This window comes from Cervus elaphus, chromosome 29, assembly GCF_910594005.1.
Source record: "Cervus elaphus chromosome 29, mCerEla1.1, whole genome shotgun sequence".
Classification (NCBI taxonomy): domain Eukaryota; kingdom Metazoa; phylum Chordata; class Mammalia; order Artiodactyla; family Cervidae; genus Cervus; species Cervus elaphus.
This window is the reverse complement of record NC_057843.1, coordinates 10,658,504-10,681,755: the sequence shown is the minus strand read 5'-3', so window position 1 is coordinate 10,681,755 and position 23,252 is coordinate 10,658,504. Positions and strand designations below refer to the sequence as shown.

The 23,252-nt window shown below is 34.4% G+C and overlaps 1 protein-coding gene across 3 annotated transcripts in view; it reads left to right on the top strand.

Annotated features, from left to right (window-relative positions):
- FZD3 (frizzled class receptor 3) overlaps window positions 1-20,867 on the top strand; it is a 102,278-nt gene extending 81,411 nt beyond the window's left edge. For all 3 annotated transcript variants that reach the window (XM_043891143.1, XM_043891144.1, XM_043891145.1), the window contains exons 6-7: window positions 3,800-4,033; window positions 10,524-20,867. In XM_043891143.1, the coding sequence (XP_043747078.1) occupies window positions 3,800-4,033; window positions 10,524-10,737 (448 nt within the window). In that variant the 3' untranslated portion in view covers window positions 10,738-20,867. The remainder of the gene's footprint in view (window positions 1-3,799; window positions 4,034-10,523) is intronic.
- The last annotated feature ends 2,385 nt before the right edge of the window (window positions 20,868-23,252 follow it).

The window sequence follows — 23,252 nt, the reverse complement described above, 5'->3', positions numbered from 1 at the left end:
ATTTACATAATTTTGTGTGTGTGTGTGTTTCCTGTGTTGAAACAATTTGGATTTGGAGGAAATATTCCAACAAGATTATAATCTCAGTTGCCACCAGGTATGATTAAATCTTAAACCTAAAAACTTAACTCATTCGGGATGGGGAATACATGTAACTCCATGGCTGATTCATGTCAATGTATGACAAAACCCACTGCAATGTTGTGAAGTAATTAGCCTCCAACTAATAAAAATAAATGAAAAAAAAAAAAAAAAAAAACTTAGAAAACATAGCCAAGTAGAACAGGCTTAAGGCCTGTTCCGTACTAATTCAGAATATTTGAGGGAAAGCCAATCTTTTTTTAAAAAAACTCCAAATTATAATCTTCTTAAAATTAAAAACGAATGCTTATATATGTATATTCTTATTTGATCTTTTTGACATTTCTGTGATGACTAGTATTATCATCTCTGTGTTAAAGATATGAAAACTGATGCACAGAGAGGTTCAGTGCCTTGGCTAAAGTTACGCAGTATTAGACTTCCATTTCCAATTGTCCATTGTTCTTCCAAGTTACACCATAAGTTATTTAAAGGGATAGCATGTTATTTTATTCTAAGTCATACACATTAAAGCCAAAATAGTAAAATGATATTAGCAGATAAAATGAAATATGTTAAAGATGTTATTTTAATTCATAGTTGGCCAAATTGCATATTAGAGAGTCATGATAATATAAGATTTGGGCATATTTGAGGAATCTTTCACTTTTTGACCCCTTAATTAATAGAACAAAATAAGACCCTGCAGTATTCACAAAGGAACAGATATGACTTCAAACTTTTTACTAAGTGTAAAGCTAATATTTATACTGTATTTGAATTGTCACAAATTCTGTTAGTGGAATCCATATTCTTATGATTTTATTTAACTTAAGTTACATGGAAAATAAATTTTGGGAAAATTAATTTCTATAAAAGTCTTAAGATTATATGTAAAATGTTATTGTGTTTTGTATGGGTTAATGTACTTTTAAAATACGTCTTAAATTACCACATTATCAGAATCTTGTGTTTTCTCAATTATCAGTAATTAGCAGCTTCTGTTACACAGATTAGATTGAAATCTATAAAAATCACAATTTTAGAATATACATTCCTTATTACCATATCTGAGACTACTGCTAGTGATATCAGACAATGCATTTCTCCTTTAAATGCAATTTCATTGGGCAGAGAAGGAAAGAAGGGGAAAGGTTAATTCAACAATGACAAAAATATATTTTCTGGAAATTCATCCTTTGAGAAAGACATTAATGAGTGTGGTTACTGTGTGCCATCAACTATTTGGTGATGCCACAGGTTTAATAGCAAACAAAACAGACCAAGTCCTTGATTTCTTTGGAACAGCTTTATTTGGGAGATTTATCTGTGTATTCTTTGAAATTTTTAAAAGTATTTTAATCACAGTAAAACATAATTCTAAGGAGAAGGTTTGAATTAGCATTCCTGGTCACCTCTGGGTCACACACAGGCCATTCTGTCACACAGCAATTCTGTTGTGTTAGAAACTCCAGATGGGGCTAAACTAAACCAATGCTGCCCTTTTGGGGACTCATTCCAGTTATTTGGGGGATCCTGGCTGGGCCAGAATCCTTTTGAAACTGGTTAGACCTCCCCAAACCCTTCCATTTGGTTTTCTGGAACCATGGACCACCTACTTCCCTGATTCAGCAAAGTCACTGTGACCCTCCCAGCTGGGACTGTGCTCTGGGCTAGAGTCTCGCTCCTCCAGAGTGTGAGCAGCCTACAGTCATTTCTAGCATTTGTCTGGCTGAGCCTTTGAGATATGACTAGAGAGTAACCATAATAATAATAATGGTTTCCAATCAATTGAGCTCACTTAATACTCCAAGCACTGAAGCACTGTTCTAAGCATTAAATCATTCAGTCCTCTAGACAACCTTGTAAGGAAGATTGTCATTTTACAGATCAGAACACAGAACCATGGTTCAATAGCTGGTGAGTGACAGAACTGAGATTCAAACCCGAGCAGCCTGATTCTAGCCTCCAGTCTTTGCTGTTCACCCCTCTATTACACCGTGCTGTCGAAAGACTGGCTTCTAAAACTATGCCAATCAAATTAGTGTTCTTTCTCTCAGGGAAGCCACATTTAAGATTGCTTATGCTAATAATTTTGACACTGGTTGAAATATTTTTAGAAATCTTGTTTTGGAGTTATCTGGGTCACATCACTTCATTTTTCTGGACCCCCATTTTCTTATTTGTAAAATGAGGAGACAGACCTTCAACATTTGAAGGTAGATTGAAGTTTTGGAATGACCAGAAGTCAGTTTGAACCAATTTTTAAAAATAAGTTTAGAAAATAAGTTCAGCAATCCAGAGCAAATTTGGATGTATGTACATGTGCACAGGGCCATTGATGACAGAAGAATAAATGTTGTAATAACTGTGTTTGAGTTGTTCTTTCTTCTATCTAGTTTTTGATACTTTCAGGATATATGTAAACATTATGTTTTATCATTACTTTATGATTCACTTTGAAACATTTAAACTTAAGTTTGATCCCCAGCTGTTGTTTTGCTGTATGACTTTTAAAAAGTTCTTTAATCGCTTGTGACCTCAGTTTCTTCATCTATAAAATGGGAACCACAATATTTACTCTTGATGGACATCTACCCCATGGAAATGTCTGTTTAGGAGTTAATCTCCATAATAAAAACATTATTGAGAAAGATTAGTAGAGAATATATGTAAAACACCTGGCACTATGCAGGTACTCAGCAAATACTAGTCTTCTTTGAGTCCTTCTACCCCAGCACTAAAAATAACAATAGCAATAACAGCAGTGATTCTTTTCTAATTTGAAAACTTAGAATATGTGCACTTTGTCAATTTATGATCTAATCTTCACATGTCAAAACATGTTTTTTTAGTAATATTATCTAATTTTAACTTTATGATTCTTTTTTTTTAATTTTAACTTTATGATTCTTATAGTCACTTATTTACCCAAACTGATACACTGACCTTAGCACCTATTTAATTGGCTCTTTAATTACCATTTTGCTCATCAACATAAACACCTATCTGCTTTTAGCCTTTTCATAGCAGTTGAAAACTTTAGCTCTGGACATAATTCATTCCCTTAATTCTTTTTTTCCTAAGTCTTTATTATGTCTGGGACTTCATTGTATGTTTGGTTAAATTAATTTTTCATACATTTTGTTCTAGTTACGGTCATTTGTGTTTATTCAAGCACTAGACAACAGCTTCTGTCATAAAATCAACTTGTAACCTAAAAACAGCTACGCTTACAAATTAAAAAAATGAGTCTATGCCATGATGAGGCCTCCACTACTTCTATAAACCATGCAAGAAAATAATATTTTTACTTGATAGTAGTACCTTTGCAATATTTCAGTGTCCTTGAGAATGATAAATTTCTTTAGCCAAAAGGGACTTAAAAAATGATGAAATTGTATGCCTTCATTTTATAGATGAGGAAAATTAAGAAAAGGGGATAGTGACTTGCCTAAGATCACATACTTATTGATAGAGTTGGAACTAAAATCCTGATTTCCTTATTCTAATATGAACCTCTTTCCATCATACCAGTTTAGGGGACAGATTGACACAGATTTTTGTTTTAGTCTCTCTTCTGTCAACAGTGTTACCTTACATCTCTCCTAAAGACATTGGTTGGAGAGCTTTTTTTGTGAAGAATAACATCAGTCTGTCAAAGTATTGTTTTTGGTCTGTAGGGTTGTTATCTTACACTTAGTATTTTGTTATCTAGGATAGTGAATGAGAGCCGACAGGTACTCCAGGAACCTGATTTTGCTCAGTCCCTCCTGAGGGATCCAAATACTCCTATCATAAGGAAATCAAGAGGAACTTCCACTCAAGGGACATCCACACACGCTTCTTCAACACAGCTGGCCATGGTGGATGACCAGAGGAGCAAAGCAGGAAGTGTCCACAGCAAAGTGAGCAGCTACCACGGCAGCCTCCACAGGTCCCGTGATGGCAGGTGAGTTTTATCGGCAGCTTAGTTTATTTCACGTGCTAACTTAGAGTCACACGGCGTCCGAAGGAAGAGCAGCCAGTTCTGAAACAGCAGAAGTTGATCATTATTGACCTTTCTGAACTTTGCTAGGTGCAGTTGTCCCAGATTATGGTCATACTTAATGCCAGTCAGAGGAGTTTAGACGCGATGCAGTGAGCAATGTGGAGTCATTGCACATCAGGGAGAAGGCAGAGTAAAAGTGGTTATTTTAGTGAGATTAACTTAGCAAACAATTATGGAGTACCTACTGTGTCTGACATTGTGTGAGTCTCTGGGAATACAAAACTGATTTAGGCATGATCTTTTTTCTTAATAAGCTCAAGAAGAATAGAGTAGTCATTTGTGTTGTAGTTGAAAGCATGGGGTCTAGAATAATAAGCCTCAGTTTCCTCATCTGTAAAATGGAAATAGTAATAATATCTGTCCCTTTAGCAATGTTGTAAAAAATAAATGACATAATATACCTAATTGCTCAGAACAGTGCCTGTCTCAGTACGTGCCTGTTACCAACTTTTATCAATATGATAAAGTAATAATTAAAGTAAAATGCAAATATAATGGTATAGTCCAGAGGTTGTCAAATTTTTCTATGAAGAGAAAAATAACTAATATAATAAATATTGTATTATAAATGAAATAACATAAAAAATAACTTTAGGCTTTGTGGGTTACATGGTCTTTGTTGGCACCATTCATTTCTGCTGTTAATACCATGAAAGCAGCCATAGACAGTATGCAGTCAAAATAGGAGTGGCTGTGTTCCAGTAAAACTGTTCACAAAAAATAGGAAGGGGCCCGATTTGACCAGCAGGCCACAGTTGGCCAGCCTCTGTTTGGTAGCATGGACAAGGGGGTGATTAAATCTGGTGGGGAGGAGGTGGGAGAAAGCTTCACAGAGAAATGTCTGAGAGTGGGCAGGATGTGCTTTCTTGTTATATTTGATGGTAGAGGCACTAGAATTAGAAACCTCTAAGGAGCTCTGCAGTAATTCAGTTAAGAGATGATGGAGGTTTATTAAAGAACAGTGACGTGCCAAGACAGTAAGAACTGATCTGAAAGATATTTAACAAGAAGAAATGAAATGATCAGAGTTGGTGATGGATTAAAAGCAGTTGGAGAGAAGGAATGTGCCAAAAGAAATTTTTTTTTTTAAGATTTCTAAGCTTGGGAAACTGAAAGAATGAAAATTATGATGCCTGAAATTCTCTGTTCTGTGTCTCCGTGGCTGTCCTGTATCCTTCCAGTCTCATTTCAGCCTTTCTTTCAGTCTTCCCTGTCCTTGTCATGTAGGATATGATTCCTAGACGTACTCTCTTTTTAGATCTTCCTGTTTGTCCTCTCAATTTGCTTTCTTTTGCCATCTAACTTGCGCAGCTACTTAGGTTTTGAAAAGGAGCAGCCTTTCTTTATCTTTGACGTTTTCTATGTTATATCCATTTCTTTTTATTTTCTTTGCCAGATGTTTTAAGTATTTTAAATATTTCCTTTCTACCAATTCCATCCTTCATTCCTTGTATTTCTGGTCTTTTTCACCTTCTTGCCCAACTTCTAACATAACCAATGACCTGTTTTTAAACCACCATCTAAGATCCTTTCTCTTTCCTGCCATTTCCTTTGATTCAGCACTCCTAAGTGAAAAGCATTCTTCTAGGTGCTAGGAACGCAGAGATGGAAGACAAAAGAGTGGTAGGTATGATGAAATCATACACAATGTGCTTTGGGATTCCAGAGGAGAAAGCCTTTTAAGTCACTGTGGAAAGTCTTGTTCACAAATGAGGTAGTACTTTAATTTGACTAGGGTACGGAGGAGGCAGTTGGAAATCTCAGACAAGGAAACAGCATATGCAGAGGCAAGGAGGATGAAAAGGCAATTAGGTATCAGGGCTATTGAAAGAGATACTGAGGAGTTCGGTTCCCCTAGAGCAATGAGAAACTATTAAAAGACTTTGAGCATTGGGGTGATAAAATCAGATTTGTGTTTTAGGAAGATGACTTTGACAACAGCATAGGAGAGGAGGTTGTAAGTAAGCCCAGTTGGGAAGTTTCTAGAGTAAAATTAGAGCTCTTAACTTAAGACATTCATAGAAAGAGAGGAAACCAGAGAATCTTTGAGAATACCTGCTTCCGTGACCTGCTAGCTCCAGTTGGCGCTAGTGGTAAAGAACCCACCTGCCAATGCAGGAGACATCAGAGGCATGAGTTTGATCCCTGGGTTGAGAAGATTGCCTGGAGGAAGAAATGGCAACCCATTCTTGCCTGGAGAATCCCATGGACAGAGGAGCCTGCCATAGGGTCGCAAAGAATTGGACATGACTGACGTGATAGCATAGCATGGCTCCGTGAACTGACATTCAGCAGTGTTTGATAGTTGACATTATTAGCCTCATCCTTTTCCATAAGGAGTGAACAGTTACACTACAGCTCTTATGCATGTGGCTTCTGTGTATTAAGAGAGATATAGAAGAAAGCTAAAGTACGATTTCTGCTTTCCAGGAGAATAGAACCTTACAGGAAAGGTATGACATATACATAATAACCAATTAAAAATAGTTCAAGCTGGCATATAATTAAAACAGTGAGTGTTAGAGATGATCAGTGTTACAGAACTTCAAATAATCAGATTGGCCTCTCTGAAAATATCTCAGAGGAGATAAATAGGGTGAGCAAATGGTAATACAAGTAATGAGTTCATATTGAGCAGAGAATTTCTGAAGGGAGTTAAATATAGGAAAATTTTAGCTTCTGTAATCTAAATGAAATTAAACTTTTTAGGTAAGAAAGCTTATAATCTTTAATATAAGGTAGTGGTAATTAAAAAGCTGTGAGATGGAATTCCTTGAAGCTTAATACAAAAGGACATACCAAGAACAAGATCATCAGTCATCATCAGTTCAGTCACTCAGTCGTGTCCGACTCTGCGACCCTATGGACTGCAGCATGCCAGGCTTCCCTGTCCATCACCAACTCCCGGAGCTTACTCAAACTCATGTCCATCGAGTCGGTGATGCCATCTAACCATCTCATCCTCTGTCGTCCCCTTCTAGGAGAAGAACATGATACAGTAATGAAAACAATACAATACCATTCCTACTTCAGTTTGATATCAGTGTTGAAAAATTACCAGTTATATTTGCTGTTTATAATCTATTTGTAGATTAGGATTAAAATGGATTTAATCCATTTTTAAAGCTGTGTGAATTTTTCTAAACAGGAACAACTATTTGCAATATGGGTTTTCATTAAACCAATTATAACTTTTATTATTAGCAGTTGAGAAGCACATGTTCATATAGCAATGTAAAAATATATTAATGAGTATTTGGTAAATTCCAACAGGCTTTTCCCATGAGCATAATTTTGTGTTGTACAATTAAGTTACATTACATCTATAATTTTGGATAACATTCATTGATTAACAATAAAGTGACAAAAGCTCATGCCTTCAAAAAAAAAAAAAAAAAAGAATAGCCTAGCATTTGATTCAGAGAAAATGCTTATAAACACATGAAGGTCTCTATGAAAGTTTAGTGTCATGGAAACTAGGGGATAGCGTATGACCTCCTGTGATGGCCTTTCTTATCTCTCTGGTTAATTAAAATCACACTCATCCTTTAAGTTCTGCTTAATTCCCATACCATGGCAGCTAATTAATTGCTTTTTAAACATTCTTTGAGTGTGACCTATTTTCAGTACAGTTTTTTTCCCTTCAGCTAAGTTTGCAGTTACTGGAGAAGTGAACTTGCTGACAGGTATCTGTATATCCCTTGACAGTATCTAGCCCTGTGTTCTTCAGTTGCTAAGTCATGTCCAACTCTTTGTGACCCCATGGACTGTAGCCTGCCAGGCTCCTCTGTCTATGGGATTTCCCAGGCAAGAATACTGGAGTTGCCATTTCCTTCTCCAGGGAATCTTCCCAACCCAGGGGTCGAACCCATGTCTCCTGCATTGGCAGGCAGATTTTTTATCACTGAGCCATGAGGGAGGAAACAAATAAATCTGTCAAATAACTTTAGAAATAATTTGGGCATGCCATCTCATGGATATTTCTTTCTGCATCAGTCAGTTTTTAAGTTTACATGTTAGCACTATATTTTGGCCATGGTTTTCTCATCATCTCATGTTGTCTTGGCTGTGAGATTACACATATGCACACATATCTGCTTCTCAGTACTCACTCTAGTCCAGATTCCTTGATGGGTAATTACTGATCTCAGTGCTGTGTAAAATAAAATAGACTTAGGTAAATATACCTACACATATATATCGACTTCAAAGAATAAGTAATTGGTAGTTAGATGAGAGGATATAGAAAAGGAAATGGATGAGTAGCTGGGTGGAATTTGAGAATGAGTGGTTAGTTTGGTAAGTGGGTGACATTTTACTGTGTAGTTGAGTCCTAATTATCCATGGGCAGGTGGTTCATATACTAGAATTTTGTGAATAACCATATATTTCACTTAAATAGATATAACTCAGTTTTTTCTATGAAAAAGCTATTCTTTGAGTCTTATTCAGTAAATTAAACTCAAAGATTTAGGTTTCAGTTTTAGAAAATGTAATTCATATTTTTAATTACTTTGATATCATCATATTGTGCTTTTTTCATTTGCCATATTTACTTGAATTAGATACTTATGAAGTCATCGAGAGGTGAAAGTTCTCCAAATTAGCTAGCAACTCACAGTTAGAAAAATTTTCAGTTTAGGGCAATAATTATTATGTAAAATAATTATTAACTAGAATAACATGCTTATTCTATTTTCATTATTTTAATTTGCAACATTGTAATTATTTCATCAAAACTTACAAATCAAATTTAAAACCTTTATGTTCTGAATGTGAAGTCTTTTAATAAATAAAAACTAAATAAAAATTAAATGCTCTTTTATCCATTAACTTGAGAAATTTAAAAATATTCTAAAGGTAGTTTTTCATTCTTAAATTTTCTTTTTTGTTTTACTCAAATGGGAGAAGAAAGACATGCTTTCTTTTATCATTTTAAAAGGACTTAATTTTTAAACTTTGTGATCTAATGAAAACATTGTTTGATAAGCACTGCTATATAAGACTAGATCACCTCAGTAGTACATGAATCAGTCTTTGAAATCTTTAAATTTTACAAATGATTCATAATGAGTCATGAAGTTTGTTATAATCATTAATTGAGGGAAATGACAACTTGATATTTTCTGACAGCCAGTAGGTCTTCAGCTGTTCATGACTAGTTCTTTTAATGACTTTAAAAAAGGAAAAACCTGCTACCTCCTTTTTATTTTTAGAAATACTACTAAAAATTTAATGTATTAATTATATTTGGTTGTTTTCTTTGATCGTTGTTATTCTAAATTAAATACTTTTTACAAAACTCTGTATAGTTATATGGGGGCTTTCCCGGTGGCTCAGTGGTTAATAATCCACCTGCAAAGCAGGAGCCACAGGAAATACAGGTTCAGTCCCTGGATCAAGAAGATCCACTGGAGGAGGGCATGACAGCACACTCCAGTACTCTTGCTTAGAGAGTCCCATGGACAGAGCAGCCTGAAGGCTACGGTCCATAGGGTCACACAAAGAGCTGGACACTACTGAGCGACTTAGCATGCACGCACATATAGTATATATGACTGTGAGTTTTCTTAGCTCTAATGGGGACTCAGTGAATCAGAATCGCAACAAAAGAAAATTTTAACAGGTCCCACTTCTGCCTTTCAAGATAAATAGAATGATGGAGAGGATGGCCTGTTTTGAGTGATGGAGCCCAGTTGACACACTCCGAAGCTGCATCTTGGGGAAGGGATAAGGAGAGAATTTGCTTCGTGGGTTACAAAGCATTAGGAGGTTGTTAGTTGTGTATTTAAGTTGGTACTATATTAAGTAGCTTTTATAAGCTAGCATCCTGACAGCCGCAAGTCCTAATGAAAAGTAAGACCATTTGCAGGTAGTTAACTGAGCTATTAACTAGGCTCTCTGGAAGGAAGCTGTCCACACTTTAAGCATCATCGTTGCTTGCCAACTCCCTCACTTTTGTAAGGTTCTCCTAATTTCTCCTCTAATTTCATATGCTCCCTTTTCCACTCCCAGGGTTGTAGTGAAATTGGAGTTTGCTGTACCATGACTATCACCATTCTTCTAGATTGCCTGGGATGATGCCATATTTCTTCTGTTGTTGTTCTTCCTCTCCCAAGACCCACCTCACAACCCAAAACTTATTTGAACGAGAGAAGTATCCTTACTTAGCATAGTTCTAGAATAGTCGGCTCTGCTTAGCTTCAGCTTCTGTCTTTTTGCAAGGCAGCTCTTAATTCTGAGCCTAATCAGTAGATTTTTTTTCTCCCTTTTGTTTGTCCATTTGAATAATTCAACAATGTAAATCATGAAATTATTTTGTAAATCAGTTTTATTTTCATGAAAAATTTTAGTGTTATTTTCTAGTGTGTTCTGTTACCTCCCACATTAGGTACACTCCCTGCAGTTACAGAGGAATGGAGGAGAGACTACCTCATGGCAGCATGTCACGACTTACAGATCACTCCAGGCACAGTAGTTCCCATCGGCTCAATGAACAGTCACGACATAGCAGCATCAGAGATCTCAGTAATAATCCTATGACTCACATCACACATGGTACCAGCATGAATCGGGTTATTGAAGAAGATGGAACCAGTGCTTAAATTGTCCTGTCTAAGGTGGAAAATTTGTGCTGTTTAAAAAGCAGATTTTATTCTTTGCCTTTGCATGACTGATTGCTATAACTCACTGTTAAGATGCTTTCAGTCAGGTGCAGATTGTGTCCATTGAAAAGTAAATTTTTGCTTTTTATATTGCATCAAACTTGGAACCTCAAGGCATCCAAAATGCTAAGAATGATATCATCACATAAATAATTCTTATTTCTAGGTTATGAAGAAATAATTATTTGTCTGGTAAGCATTTTTATAAACCCACTTGTTTTATATTTGGAAAAATCCTAAATGTATGGTGACTGCTTTATAGTGAACTTTCATATAATATCAACTAGTTGTGAGGTAGCATTCTGGTAGTTCTGTTAATAAAACAAAATTTCAGAATTAAAGAAATTTTCTATGCAAGGTTTATTTCTCAGATGAATAGTAGGACTTTGTAATTTTCTTTCCACTAAGTGAAAAAGAACTGTGTTTTTAAACTGTAGGAGAATTTGATAAATCAGCAAGGGTATTTTAGCTAATAGAATATAAAATCAACTGAAGAATCTGATTAGTCTACTGAAGACTCTTTTGAAATTCTGTCAAAATAGTCTTTATCCAGAGAAATACAGGAGTAGGATTAGCAACAGAGTAAAAGCAGAGATGGGCATTTTTTTCTCAGTAATTGTGCTGTTTTTATTACTTTTGTAAATATTACTTTTACTGGCTGTGTTTTTATATTGATAACTTATCCATATGCATGACAGAAAATTTTTACTTTTAGCCATTTTTTCCCATGTAGTTAGTATTGATTTGTAGAGAACTTCATGTTCAGATATGTTCTCTGGAAGCATGTAATAAGATAAGCATCACACACTGTAAGCCTTTTTGTAGTAACCATAGTTAAAAAACAGCAAAGTGTTTCCTCTGTATCTGTTACTGTGTTTTTTGCAGTGAGATGTAATCTTGCCAAAGCCGCCAGATGTTGGTATCCAGACCCCTCCTATCAGTGGACTTATTGTTTGCACTCGCATTGCCCAGTAGCCAATAAGCTACAGCTTTTGCCCCACACCCCTATCTTCAGATTCTGGGTCATTCTTGTTTACAGCTGAAATATATATATAACCCGAGTCCACAGTGGTGATTAATTTGGGATATTTGAAATTCATTGTAGCATGAATTAGTCCTGCTGTGAAGTATCTTTTAACTTTAAAAATATCAATTCAAAAATCTTTGACATTTGTCTTGTAATATTTAAATAACTTCTAATAAAAATTGTAAACTTTATTAGGCATGATAATGATCGTAAGGGAAAGAAAAATTCTGGAAAATGCTGGATGTATTATGTAGACAAGCATATTTAAACAAGCCATCCTCAACCCTGACTACAGATAAGAATCATTCAGGCAATGCCTGACTCCTTCCTCTCATTGAGATGAGGACTGGTAGTTTTATAAAAACTTCCCCAGTGATTCTAATCTGCTGCAGGCCTGACTGCAGGCTGTTTGAAAGTAACTTGCCCCTGCTGACAATGTGATGGCATCATGTTATATCATGTGAAAACCTAGCTGGACTCAGTGTTAGGCTTTTATATCCTTTACCTGATTGATCTACAACTGGAATTCTGGACCCCACTCCTAAAAATCTGTGCTCAGTAAGTCAAAGATGATGGTAGGACTTTAAAAATCTGTCGTCATAAAAATATTAATATCATAGGTGATTCTTATGCAGATATCCAAGAATCAAACTTTAAAAAATATTCTAGACTCCAGAGAGGTCTGGCTTTGCCATGTGCTAGTTTTTGACCTTTTACAAGTTAATTTCTCTGAGCCTCAGTTCCCTTGTTTTTGAATGAAGATAGAAAATAAATACCTACCTCACAAAATTGTCAATAAGTATCAGACAAAAAATCATAATGAAAGCTGAAAGCTCTTTGAAAACTTTAGTGTTATGAACTAGAAGGGATTAAGATTATTGAGGACTTAAGATATTTGTTTGAGGGCTACTGTAGTACAGTCTTTGACATGTGTTTGAATTCATGTGGACTTTTTCCTCTCCTTCTTTAAAACAAAATGTACCAAGAAATTTGGTGTTGGAAAAGCTTTCATCAGGCACAGAAGTCAGTTTTCTGATAATAATAATTTGTTTGCCTGTCATTTTTTTTCTTTCAAAGTACATATTTCTTAATATTTATTATTAATTCTTCATAAGATATTTGAACATTTGGCTCAAATGCTTTACTTTTTCCTCCATCCTCATTGTCTTTCTTCTTGAAACTGGAGTTAATACTCAAGACAAGTAGAGTCTGAATTCCCTCACATGTGACAGTCGACCTTTACTCTGAAGATCAAATTGGTAACAACTCATTTATAAATAAATCTAATTCATGAGGCTTTTGTCTGAGGATTTCTCCTTAGAACAGCATGAAAGACCAAAACAAACATTCAGACACAAAAATAAGTTAGCAGAGAAGGTACCAGTTTGAGCTCAAAGATGCTGTCATTCATTGCCATCTGCATTATATCATCCATTGCCAGAATGTTAATTGGTTTCTTTGTGGGCCAAGTATAGACGGTTAAGTGAACATCAATGTGAAAATCTTAACCCTGTGCTTCCTGATTTTTAAATATTCATTTGTATCTTCTCTATTAAACTGTTGATATATTTGTAAATGCTTTATTGGCCTCTCAGTTACTTTCACTATCTTAGTTTTGCTTCACAGAATTTACTTAATATTGTTAATCTGTCGTTTTAAATAACAGTATTTAGTTTGGGTTGTGTTATTTATCAAACTAGTGCTCCGAATTAAGACTTTTTTCTTTAAAGAGACAGTTGAAGAACTACAGCAAAACAACAATTTCAAGTCTCAACTAGCTTAAACCAACTTGAACAAGTCTGGACAGCTTTCTTACCATATGTTTAATTTGTGTTGTGATTGGCAGATGATAATGTTTAGTATTTTATTTGTTCAGTTGTCAACTGAGAAAATAATAGTTCTCTCTAAAATGTTAACATATAACCAAAAAGTTTTCGAAAAGTACTCTGATTTCAGCAATATTGTATTGGATTTTTTCAGTGATTAAAGCAAACAATTCAAAACAATGTTAAGCTCGAAACAATAATTAGTTTCAAAGAACAGTTAATAACTCAGCAACTAGAAGAGGGCATGGTAGGTTTTCAATTAAAATATTTAAATAAATGAATGTTATGCAACTCACTTTAGTCGTGATAGTCTCAGTTTAAAGAAATTTGAAGAATCTAAATTTAAGCTAAGTGAAATGAGTCTCTGCTTTACCGGAATAATATGTGGCAAGTAATAATCGATGAATTGCACCAAATAAAGTTTATTTCTCCTAGAGTAACAGTACATATTACTATTTTAATTAAATATATATACAAACTTATACTAATACTTTATATTAATTTTAAAAGGTGAACAGCAGTTTTTAGAAGTAAGTAGGTTCTTCTTGGTTTTATGTGAAATTAGATCTTTGTATACTAGTTGGGTGAATGAATATTCAAGTAAACCTTTATTAATGATGATTTTCTTTTTCTAAAACTGTTTCTTGGAGCAGATTTAAGAAAATTCTAAGAATCTCTTCAAATGAGGGAAATTAACTACATTTTAACCTACCTCATTAGTTTCTTTGTGATAATAGCTGGAAATAACTGAAGTTGTAACTTTATTGGTGTAGACTATATCTTCATGAAATAAAAGGAACTACTTAAAATTTTTTCATAAAATAGTGGATCATTGGCTGGAGCTTAGAAAATGTTAACATACCAAATTTTCACTATGATGATATTTATATTGCTTTTGACATGCCAAAGGTATATTTATATATTATCATACTTGGATGACTAACATAGTCTAGTGTAATGAAAATTGCCCTGGGCTTGGAATTCAAAAGACCCATAATAATGATGTAAACTGAACAGGTCATTTAATTTCTCTTTGTCTCAATTTCTTTGATGTAAAATGAGGATAAGGTAATTTGGGGCTCTAAGACCTGCTTTACAGGACATTGTGAGGATCAAATGAGCTAACAAGAATTATAGTGCTCTTTAAAAAAAACACTGATAGTATTTGTTTTTTGTTAGAATCTGGGGGTTACAGAAAGCAAGCATAGTGGTATTGAGCAGTAAAAACAGAATAGGCGATTAGGCCAGTATTCATTTGACACAGTCTTTAAATCAGCAATCCAATTGACCCTTTAAAAATGAGATTCTTTTTTGAGAATGACTGTGCCCTTAGATTGTATTGGCCCTTTATTATATGTTATACCAGAATATGCTCTGAAAATTTATATGGTTGAATTTATAGGTCACTTTCAACAGAAATTTGGGGATATCCATTATATGTCTCCTTTGATATGGAATGATATAACTACATTAGTTTGGCAAGAAAAATATAAAGAGAAGTGTAGGCCCTGTTACTTTTTTTCCTTTGAGGTCTTTCATATGCCTAATTACTTCCAATTAAGAACAGTTCTTTTTTATTAGTGACTACTGTAACTTATTGGTTTTCATCATGGCAAAACTTGAAATTAGTGATACTATTATATTTGTATATGTAATTTTTTAACCTGCATAAAGTAAGGATTTCTCCATTCTTTTCCACACAGATTACATAAACACAAAAGGGCATTTTTATAGAACCTAGATGTACAAAGAAACTCATGATTCTTTTAAACTTCTTTTATGCCTTTTTACAACTGACTAAGGAAAGGTGTTTATGTTTAATTCAGCTATGTTTCTTAGTAACTGTATGATTTTATACATTATTCTAGTGTCATTTTTATGTTTTTTATGAAAAAATTATGTTGACATCTCTTCATATTTTAATTCACTTCAATTCTGTTTTGCTCCAATGATACGATTTTTGAGAAAGGAATGGGAAAACTAAGCAACCTTTACCTGCCATCTTATTGTAATTACTCTCCTGGATTTTTTCCTAATTTAAATTCTATACTTCCTTAATAGCCAAATTGATAGGATTATAATAATTTCTCTGAAGATCTGAAGTCTTCTGGGAAAGAGAATATTAAGGTTTATCCAGAACCAGCCATCTTTGTAGACATTTCTATTTGGTTGATTTATAAAGATTTAATACAGTAAGTTAATAAGCATATTTCTTATTCTGTGATCACTAATTAGGAAATAACATTTTTGTTGCCATAAAGATAAAAGAAAGTAAATTTTCACTTACATTTTAGTCATATCCCATGCCAGTACAACATTATCTCCTATAAAAGAGAGTGATTCAATCTACTTAAATGTATTGAAGAATGGTTTCCTTCAGAATTTTTTTTTTTTTTAATAATCACTTTTCTCAGGAAATCTCTTATGTCCTTTCCTGGACATTTTCACTGGTGTGATAGCATTGTTATTATTTTTTTTATCATTTCATTGGTCACTGTCAGCAGTTTTCCCTGATCAAGAGAAGCAAGTATTTACCTTAGAGTAATTCAGATTTTGAAAATTCAGTGTTTTGTTATTTTTATAATTACTGTTCATTAATAACATTAGTTTTTATAAGACAGTGATATTTTTCAAGCTTTTTATCATATTTCCTGCAGTATGATGAGCTATATTTTTATTATAGCCCTGGGATTTTTGTTATATAAGTCAGCTTGTTTGTATTGCTAACTTGCAAATATTACTTTAATTGTGTTGACATGCTATTGACATAAAAGAAAGAACTTTGGAGCTTAATAGTTTCTTTTTTCTAAATTGGCAGATTTTTTGAATGCTTAGTAAAAATGCATTATGTTAATTTTTAAATCTGACAGAACTTTGTGTCAGAGGGCTGATTTGTAGTATTGCCTCTGTTTTCAATGAGCTGTGGAACCTTGCGATTTTATCTCTTGGGACCTCAGTTTAACCATCTGTAAATGAAAGAAAAAGGGGATTAGACCAGGTCATGTCTCAGATTCCACCTGTCTCTGGCTTGGTTATCCCTTGACTATTTTATAATCATTATCTTATTCTTGTTATTCCCCCCATGAACTCTATATACTAGATCAGTCTGCAATGTTAATGCAAGTTGCACTTAAATTGATAGGATTCAGCTATGTTGCTGATTTTGTTTTTCATTCTTGATTTTAGGTAATTTTAAAGGAGGAAAATTATAGATTTCAAAAGTAAAAAAAAAAGGTTACAAATAATCGACATGACCTTTTTTCCTCCTAAGGGAAAAATCTCCTAAGGAACCAATATAAGCACCTTAAAACTGATGTACAGAAGAAAATAACATCTAAAATTGTGTGGTCTTTGTTCTCTTAAATATGAGCATAGCTACTTAGGCTAAACTTTTAAACAACATGTATTAAGGCAAAATTAGTAAACAAAGCATATAACAGTTATATGGCCCATATAACTAATTAAAAAGCTATTAGGTTTTGCTGACATTAAAATAATTATAAAATACAAAAAGAATTGAGGACTGGATTTAAATTTGTCTGTTCAGTAATTACCTGTAAGCTGAATTCTTAGATTCTTTGCATAACTACAGTTGCCAGATTGCCACGAGCAAGTGAATGTCCTGCTTTAATGTATCCTTAGAGATAAATGTGGTTTCTTTGTTTTATTTTTTCAGCTCTGCAGAAGATGTTTCTGTAAAGCCTCCTTCTGTAGTAAAATGTAGAGATTCTATTACTTCCATCTCTTGACAGAGTTCTCTTGTAGATTTATTGATAATTACATTCTCTGAGAACCAGGCCGTAGAGGTTCCTGTTATGCTTAAAGATCATTGTCTTTGTTCTAATTGTCTTCATTAACTCCTGTCAATCTCTTGAACCCTTGGTCTGTAGATTTACAATCTAGGTACTGGGTTTGGTGTCTGGTGGGTAGAGAAGAATAATGGAAATTGATACAGGAAGATGCACTGGTTTCTGATGTAATTTGTTTGGCTGTACTTGATTCCTTGTCTTTGGTCAGTTCACTGGATCAGGCAGCTCTCCTGACTTCTAAAAGTTCAATTAGATGCCCAGCATCTCTCATTCACACATTGCTATATTACAGTGTTATATTAACCACCTGTTAAGAACTACCACCATAACCTTCTTTTCAGTTCTCTGACTCTGTGTGTTTTGCTATTATATTTGTTAAATCTTAAGTCTGAGGTCTAAACATTTCATTGAGTATTGTCTGGGTTTTGATAATGGGATATTCTATAAGGTAAAACAGATAATCCTAGGGTGGTTTAATTTATATTTATCCATCCATCATTTTTCTTTTTCTAACTGACCCCTCCTCAGTTTTGAAAATTAAGTTTGTAAATATCTTCTGTCTCTCCCTTAGCCCTGCCTCAGATAATTTTTCTTTGAACTACTCTTGTTGGCAGAAAGGTTTAATATGAAATAATTCTGTGTTTCTGAGACAAGATCAACACAGTAGTTCTTTACATTGCGCTGAGGTGAGCATGTACTTGAAAATGTTGCGGTTTCTTTATATGTGAACTTAAAATTCTTTTTTTTAATCATGAAAAGGACTCTCTGATTTGAAAACATTAGTTTGGAAGTTCTCTTGTCATCAGGTGCTATTTCTGCCGTAGGCTGTGAACTATCATAATAAATCTGAATTCTTTATCATTCATCTTTTTAAAAAAAGTTAATGCCTTTAGAATGAGCCCATTTCACAAATCTTTCTTTTTTCCACAAATCTTTAATACCAACTTCAAACAACTTTTCTGCTTTTATTTTCAAATGCCGGACTCTATTTTTAAGTTTTATTTTTTCATTGAAGTTTAAACATATTACATATGTGAAGGAGTGACTACAGTTTGAACATTTACTTTGGCATGATAAAGATAGCTACACCATCCAAAATTGCTTTCTCCCATTACCAGAAAGAAAAGTTTGACACTTCAAAGCTGTTAAATTGTCTTATTTTTATTTGAAAGAGCTATGGAAGCTGTTTCTTCTCATTTAAACTGTTTAAGAAAATGCCAACTTTGCTGTATTTTAATCTGATAGTGGATTGGGATTATTTATATAAATATATATGTCTACAGTTTATCATAGTTAATAGTTATTTCACTTTCTGTAATATAGGATACCTGAAGCTCATATTTATTTAATGTGAGTGGGGTTTTTTTTTTTTTTGAGCCCCCTTTTTTGTTTTGTCTTTTATTTTCTTAGTGTTGTACATTGCTGTATATGTTAGGTTATCATGGTCATCTCAGTAGAAAGCTGTTAAGTAGATGGTTTTTTGAGAATCAGCCCAAGGAAATTCATATTACATGGCCATAGCTGGGTAATATTATTCTGAGCTATGTGAAGTTGCTGGTTTTATTGATCAAATGTTAGCAGTTTCATAATCAAGAAACAACCAAGCAAAAGATCTTTTAGAAGAGATATTTCAACTTCCCAGTTCAACTCTTTTAAACAACCTACCAGAGGCTTTATAAAGATTCAAACTACAGATAACCAGAGGCCTATCAAGAAAATTCTGCTTTGTTTTGCTGTTAAATTGCCCAGTTTTCAAAGGTATTTAATCAAAATGACTTCAGTAATTGAAGCAAATATCTTTTGGGAATGTTTAAGTTATGTCAGTTTTTCATTAAATCTGTGTATAGTTTTTCAGCTTTCATTCACTGAGATATTGTCATATATCAAAGGATTAGCCTGTAAATATCACTTGAAGGCAAAATAACTACCCCCCTGCCAGTATCTAATATGGACTCAATTTTGCCAGCTATAGAATTTTGTCTTCTTAGCTATAGAATTTTGTCTTCTTAGTATGCATTCTAAAATAATATTATGTTATGTAGCCAATAGATTTGCCTAAACATGCCATTTTAAAGATTTTCTTTATACCTGTGTTTCAAGTTATAAGAATTAAAATGTATGAGTATAAAAAAGGATATAAAAATGAGAAGCTCCTACCTAGGAGATCCCCAATTTTAAATAGAACTGTGTTTTGAAAGGTTGCAGATTGGGTTGTTCCAAAGTCAGACTACATCTTCTCATATATGTTAAATTATGAATAATAAGGGTAGCATATAGCCAACAAGAGCTGACCTAATGCTCTCCAAAGTTAACCTAGGGGTCTTGGTTTGCAATAAAGTGTTCGCGACTATAGCCCTTTCACCTGTTTTAAAAAAACAAATACATTGTTGTTAGCACAGATGACTATCAGTTAGTAGAATAAATATTTAGCTTTAAAACAAAAGTGGAAATAGTTCAATCAGTGTTGGTGAAACTATTTTGAGACAAGAGATTTCATTTAGGTGACTTAAGTTGGGAATCGCTCCTCTTTCGAAGAGCCCATGTGATGATTGAAAGTGCTGTGTGGTTTTGGTGACCTTGAGAAAGAGAGCCGGTCATTTCTTCTTAAGAGTCGTAAGAAGTAGGGACCTTGCTGGTCTCATGCTTTTCAGTTCAGAAGCTGTGTCCAGAACATCTTAGATATCCTTCACCCACATTGTTCAAAGGCTGTCTGTACTTCAGGCTCAGTCTACCCTCCCTTCAGCTGAGCCTGTCTTCCAGCTCTGCTCCCTCATACTGAATTCACAGGTGGGCATTCTCCATTCTTGTTTTTTTTTTTTTTAAGTCTTTACTCATTTTACTGTTATGAGAAATGACCACCACCTTCTCCTTTTCTCAAGAAATACAAAGGTAGACGAGATGTTCCTTTTCCATTATTTTTTAAAAGCTATTGTTTTTGAACTGCTGGCACTTAGCAGTTTAGTTTTTAGACCCTAATCTGAATTAGGTTGATGGAGGTGATCCTAAAATTGATCTAAAGTTTTAATCTTGCTTTATCATATAAGCATCTGGTTGGAAACTGTGCTGATGAAGATTTGTATTTTGTGGCATTAGTTCTTCATGTTTCTTTTTTATGTATTTAAAATCGATCATTAATTTCCAAACGAGTGGAGAATTTACCGTTGTTGAGCTATATAGAGGGCAAGTGTGCTTGATTAGAGCATGAACTGTACTTTCACATTAGCTGATGTGCTTTGCACTCTGCTCTTGTAGATTTATTTTGTTTACAGTAGACTGATGTCAAGTTTTTGTAAATGTTTTTACTTAGCACTTTAACTGTGAGTGTACAAACTGATTTTAAATGTAGTGGTTGTATATTTTGGTTATAAATTGGAAATTTGTAATAAAAATGAAATGATTTGTTCTCTATTTTGTCATCAGTACCTGAGTGTAATTTTCTACATCATCTACATTGCTATTTTTAAATTAGGTTTCATATTTTATGTTTTTCTAATTACTAATTTTTTCATTCACAATAGCATAGACTCCACAGTAATCTGGAATATAGATACGTCATTCTGTATCATATCCCTGGAATATAGATACATCGTTCTGAATGCTCTCCCATCTCTATTCATTATTATATCCCCATGCACACCACTACCAGGTGTACATAACAGGAGAAAAAGATGAATGCATTCAGGTACCTAAATCAATTTCCCCAATAGGAAGTCCTACCCATGTAAGCAAATCAGTTTTTTTTTCCATACACAGGACAGCCGATTAAGACTTAAACCGGTACTAGAGTGTTTTTTGCCTAGATCATGCATTCGTTAGTTGGAAGCGACCTTAGAAATCATAAGGTTCAACTTCCAACCCAGTACCAACATCCTCCAAAACCATCTTTTATAAGCCTCTGCTTGAATTATTTCAGTAACAGGAAGCTTACTCCTCTAAGGCCTTCCATTCCATTTTGAAGTCAGCCGACAACCAAAATGAGCAAAGTGAGCAAGGAAATTAACACTCCCCTAAAGTCTTCATAAAGGAGCTGCTGGCATCTTCATTTCAGCCCCTTGAGACCCATGTCAGACTTCTAACTTACCGAAGGTGATAAGTTGCTTAAGTGTTGCTTAAGCCCATAAATTTAGGGTAATTTATTAGAGCAGCAGTAGAGAACTAAAATATTCAGCCTCACACTTGCACATCTGCAAAGCATGGGTAATGAACAAGCAAGGAATGGAAAATGGCCCAAGGAATCCATTAAAGACCAGAAACATTGCTTAGAACTGGCCTGTTGCCATGAAACATACTGTTGAGTTTGCTTGGAGAAGTTGGAGGTACTGAGATTAATAAGAGCAATCAGTCTCTGCTGCCCTTCTTCCAATATTATCCTTCATTTTTTTTCACCGTTATTGTCCAGTTTTCTTTTTATTCCCACTTCTCCTTTATCTTCTCCTCCATCGTACTTTCCTCCTTTTTTAAACAATGCTCTTTATTTTTTTGCTGCTAATCAAGTGTATGTTTTTACCAACCTCACACTCCCACTAGCATACCCACCCAATTTGTTGGCAGGAGATAAGGAGCAGAATATGAGAGGAGCCGTGAGAGAAGGTTGAGATTTTCCAGCGTGCCAAGAATTAAAAAGGTAAGGAACATAGCTTTACCGCCTGGTCTCTGAGTACTCCAGTGCAGCACACAAATTCACAAATGAGGGTTATATCCAAATCCATTTATTAGAAAAAAAATCAAAACTAAGCAGGCTCTCAAAAGTATTTTGAAGATAATTAAAGGTTTTTGCTAAGGTACTGATTAGTGACTGCCTTCTATCTTGCTGCTGAAAAATTATGTTGAGCCCTTTTCACTATCTCTTATCTTAAAATTAAGGCCACCTTAAGGAGCTAAGGGAAGGTTTTCATCAACTTCAAGTAACATTAGATGAGCTACTGAACAACAGTAAATACAATAGAAGCATCTAAACACTTAAGTGAATCAGTGAAGCATGTACATTTTTATTTTAAGAATTGTTTGGCACCAGATTTTTTAGGAAAGTGTTTGCTGAGTATGATGACTAAGATCCATGCACTAACATCTATGTACAAGCTTCTGATTTCCCACATGTCCTGCTGGCTACAAGGGCAGAAGGGACATTGTTCTCTGGCGACAGATTGGGCTCTGGTGGAGCCAGCTTAAAAGCACTATTGGTAATCCCAAGGGCACAGATATTACCTCAGTCATCAGTTTAATAGATTCCAAATGAACCCTTAGCACAAAGACAAGGAGAGAAGTCTCCTTCATTGCCAATGTGAAGATAAGCATTTCTGAAAATTCCAAAAATTATGTGGGCCACATTAACTCTCAGAAATTGGCTTGTTTCTAGAGCCATTGCTGCAGCACTAAAATAGATGAGCAAATACAGAGGAGAGCAAAGTTATTTAACCTGAAAGTCCTTTTCTTCCTCTCTTCTGTCCTAATCATTGTTAGGAGTTCTTTTGCAGAAGCATGACATATTTAATTAGAGGCTTGTTTTTGCTGTCACAGTTTTAGTTGCTTTTCCAGAACCAAAGGTTATGTTCATGTTGTTTTTCGTGTCTGTTGATGAAAGTAATTTTAGAAAATGATATTTCAAGTCTCTGTGACTGTTCATTAGCATTCATTCATTTATTCAGTAAACATGCATTTGTTTACCTACTCCTTATCAGGTAGTGAATAAGACCCTAGAAATTCGAACAAGAAAATGTCATGATTTATACTCCTTCAAAGTTCACACTCTAGTAAGGAGATAAGCTTGTAAACACCTGAGTACTACATGCTGGT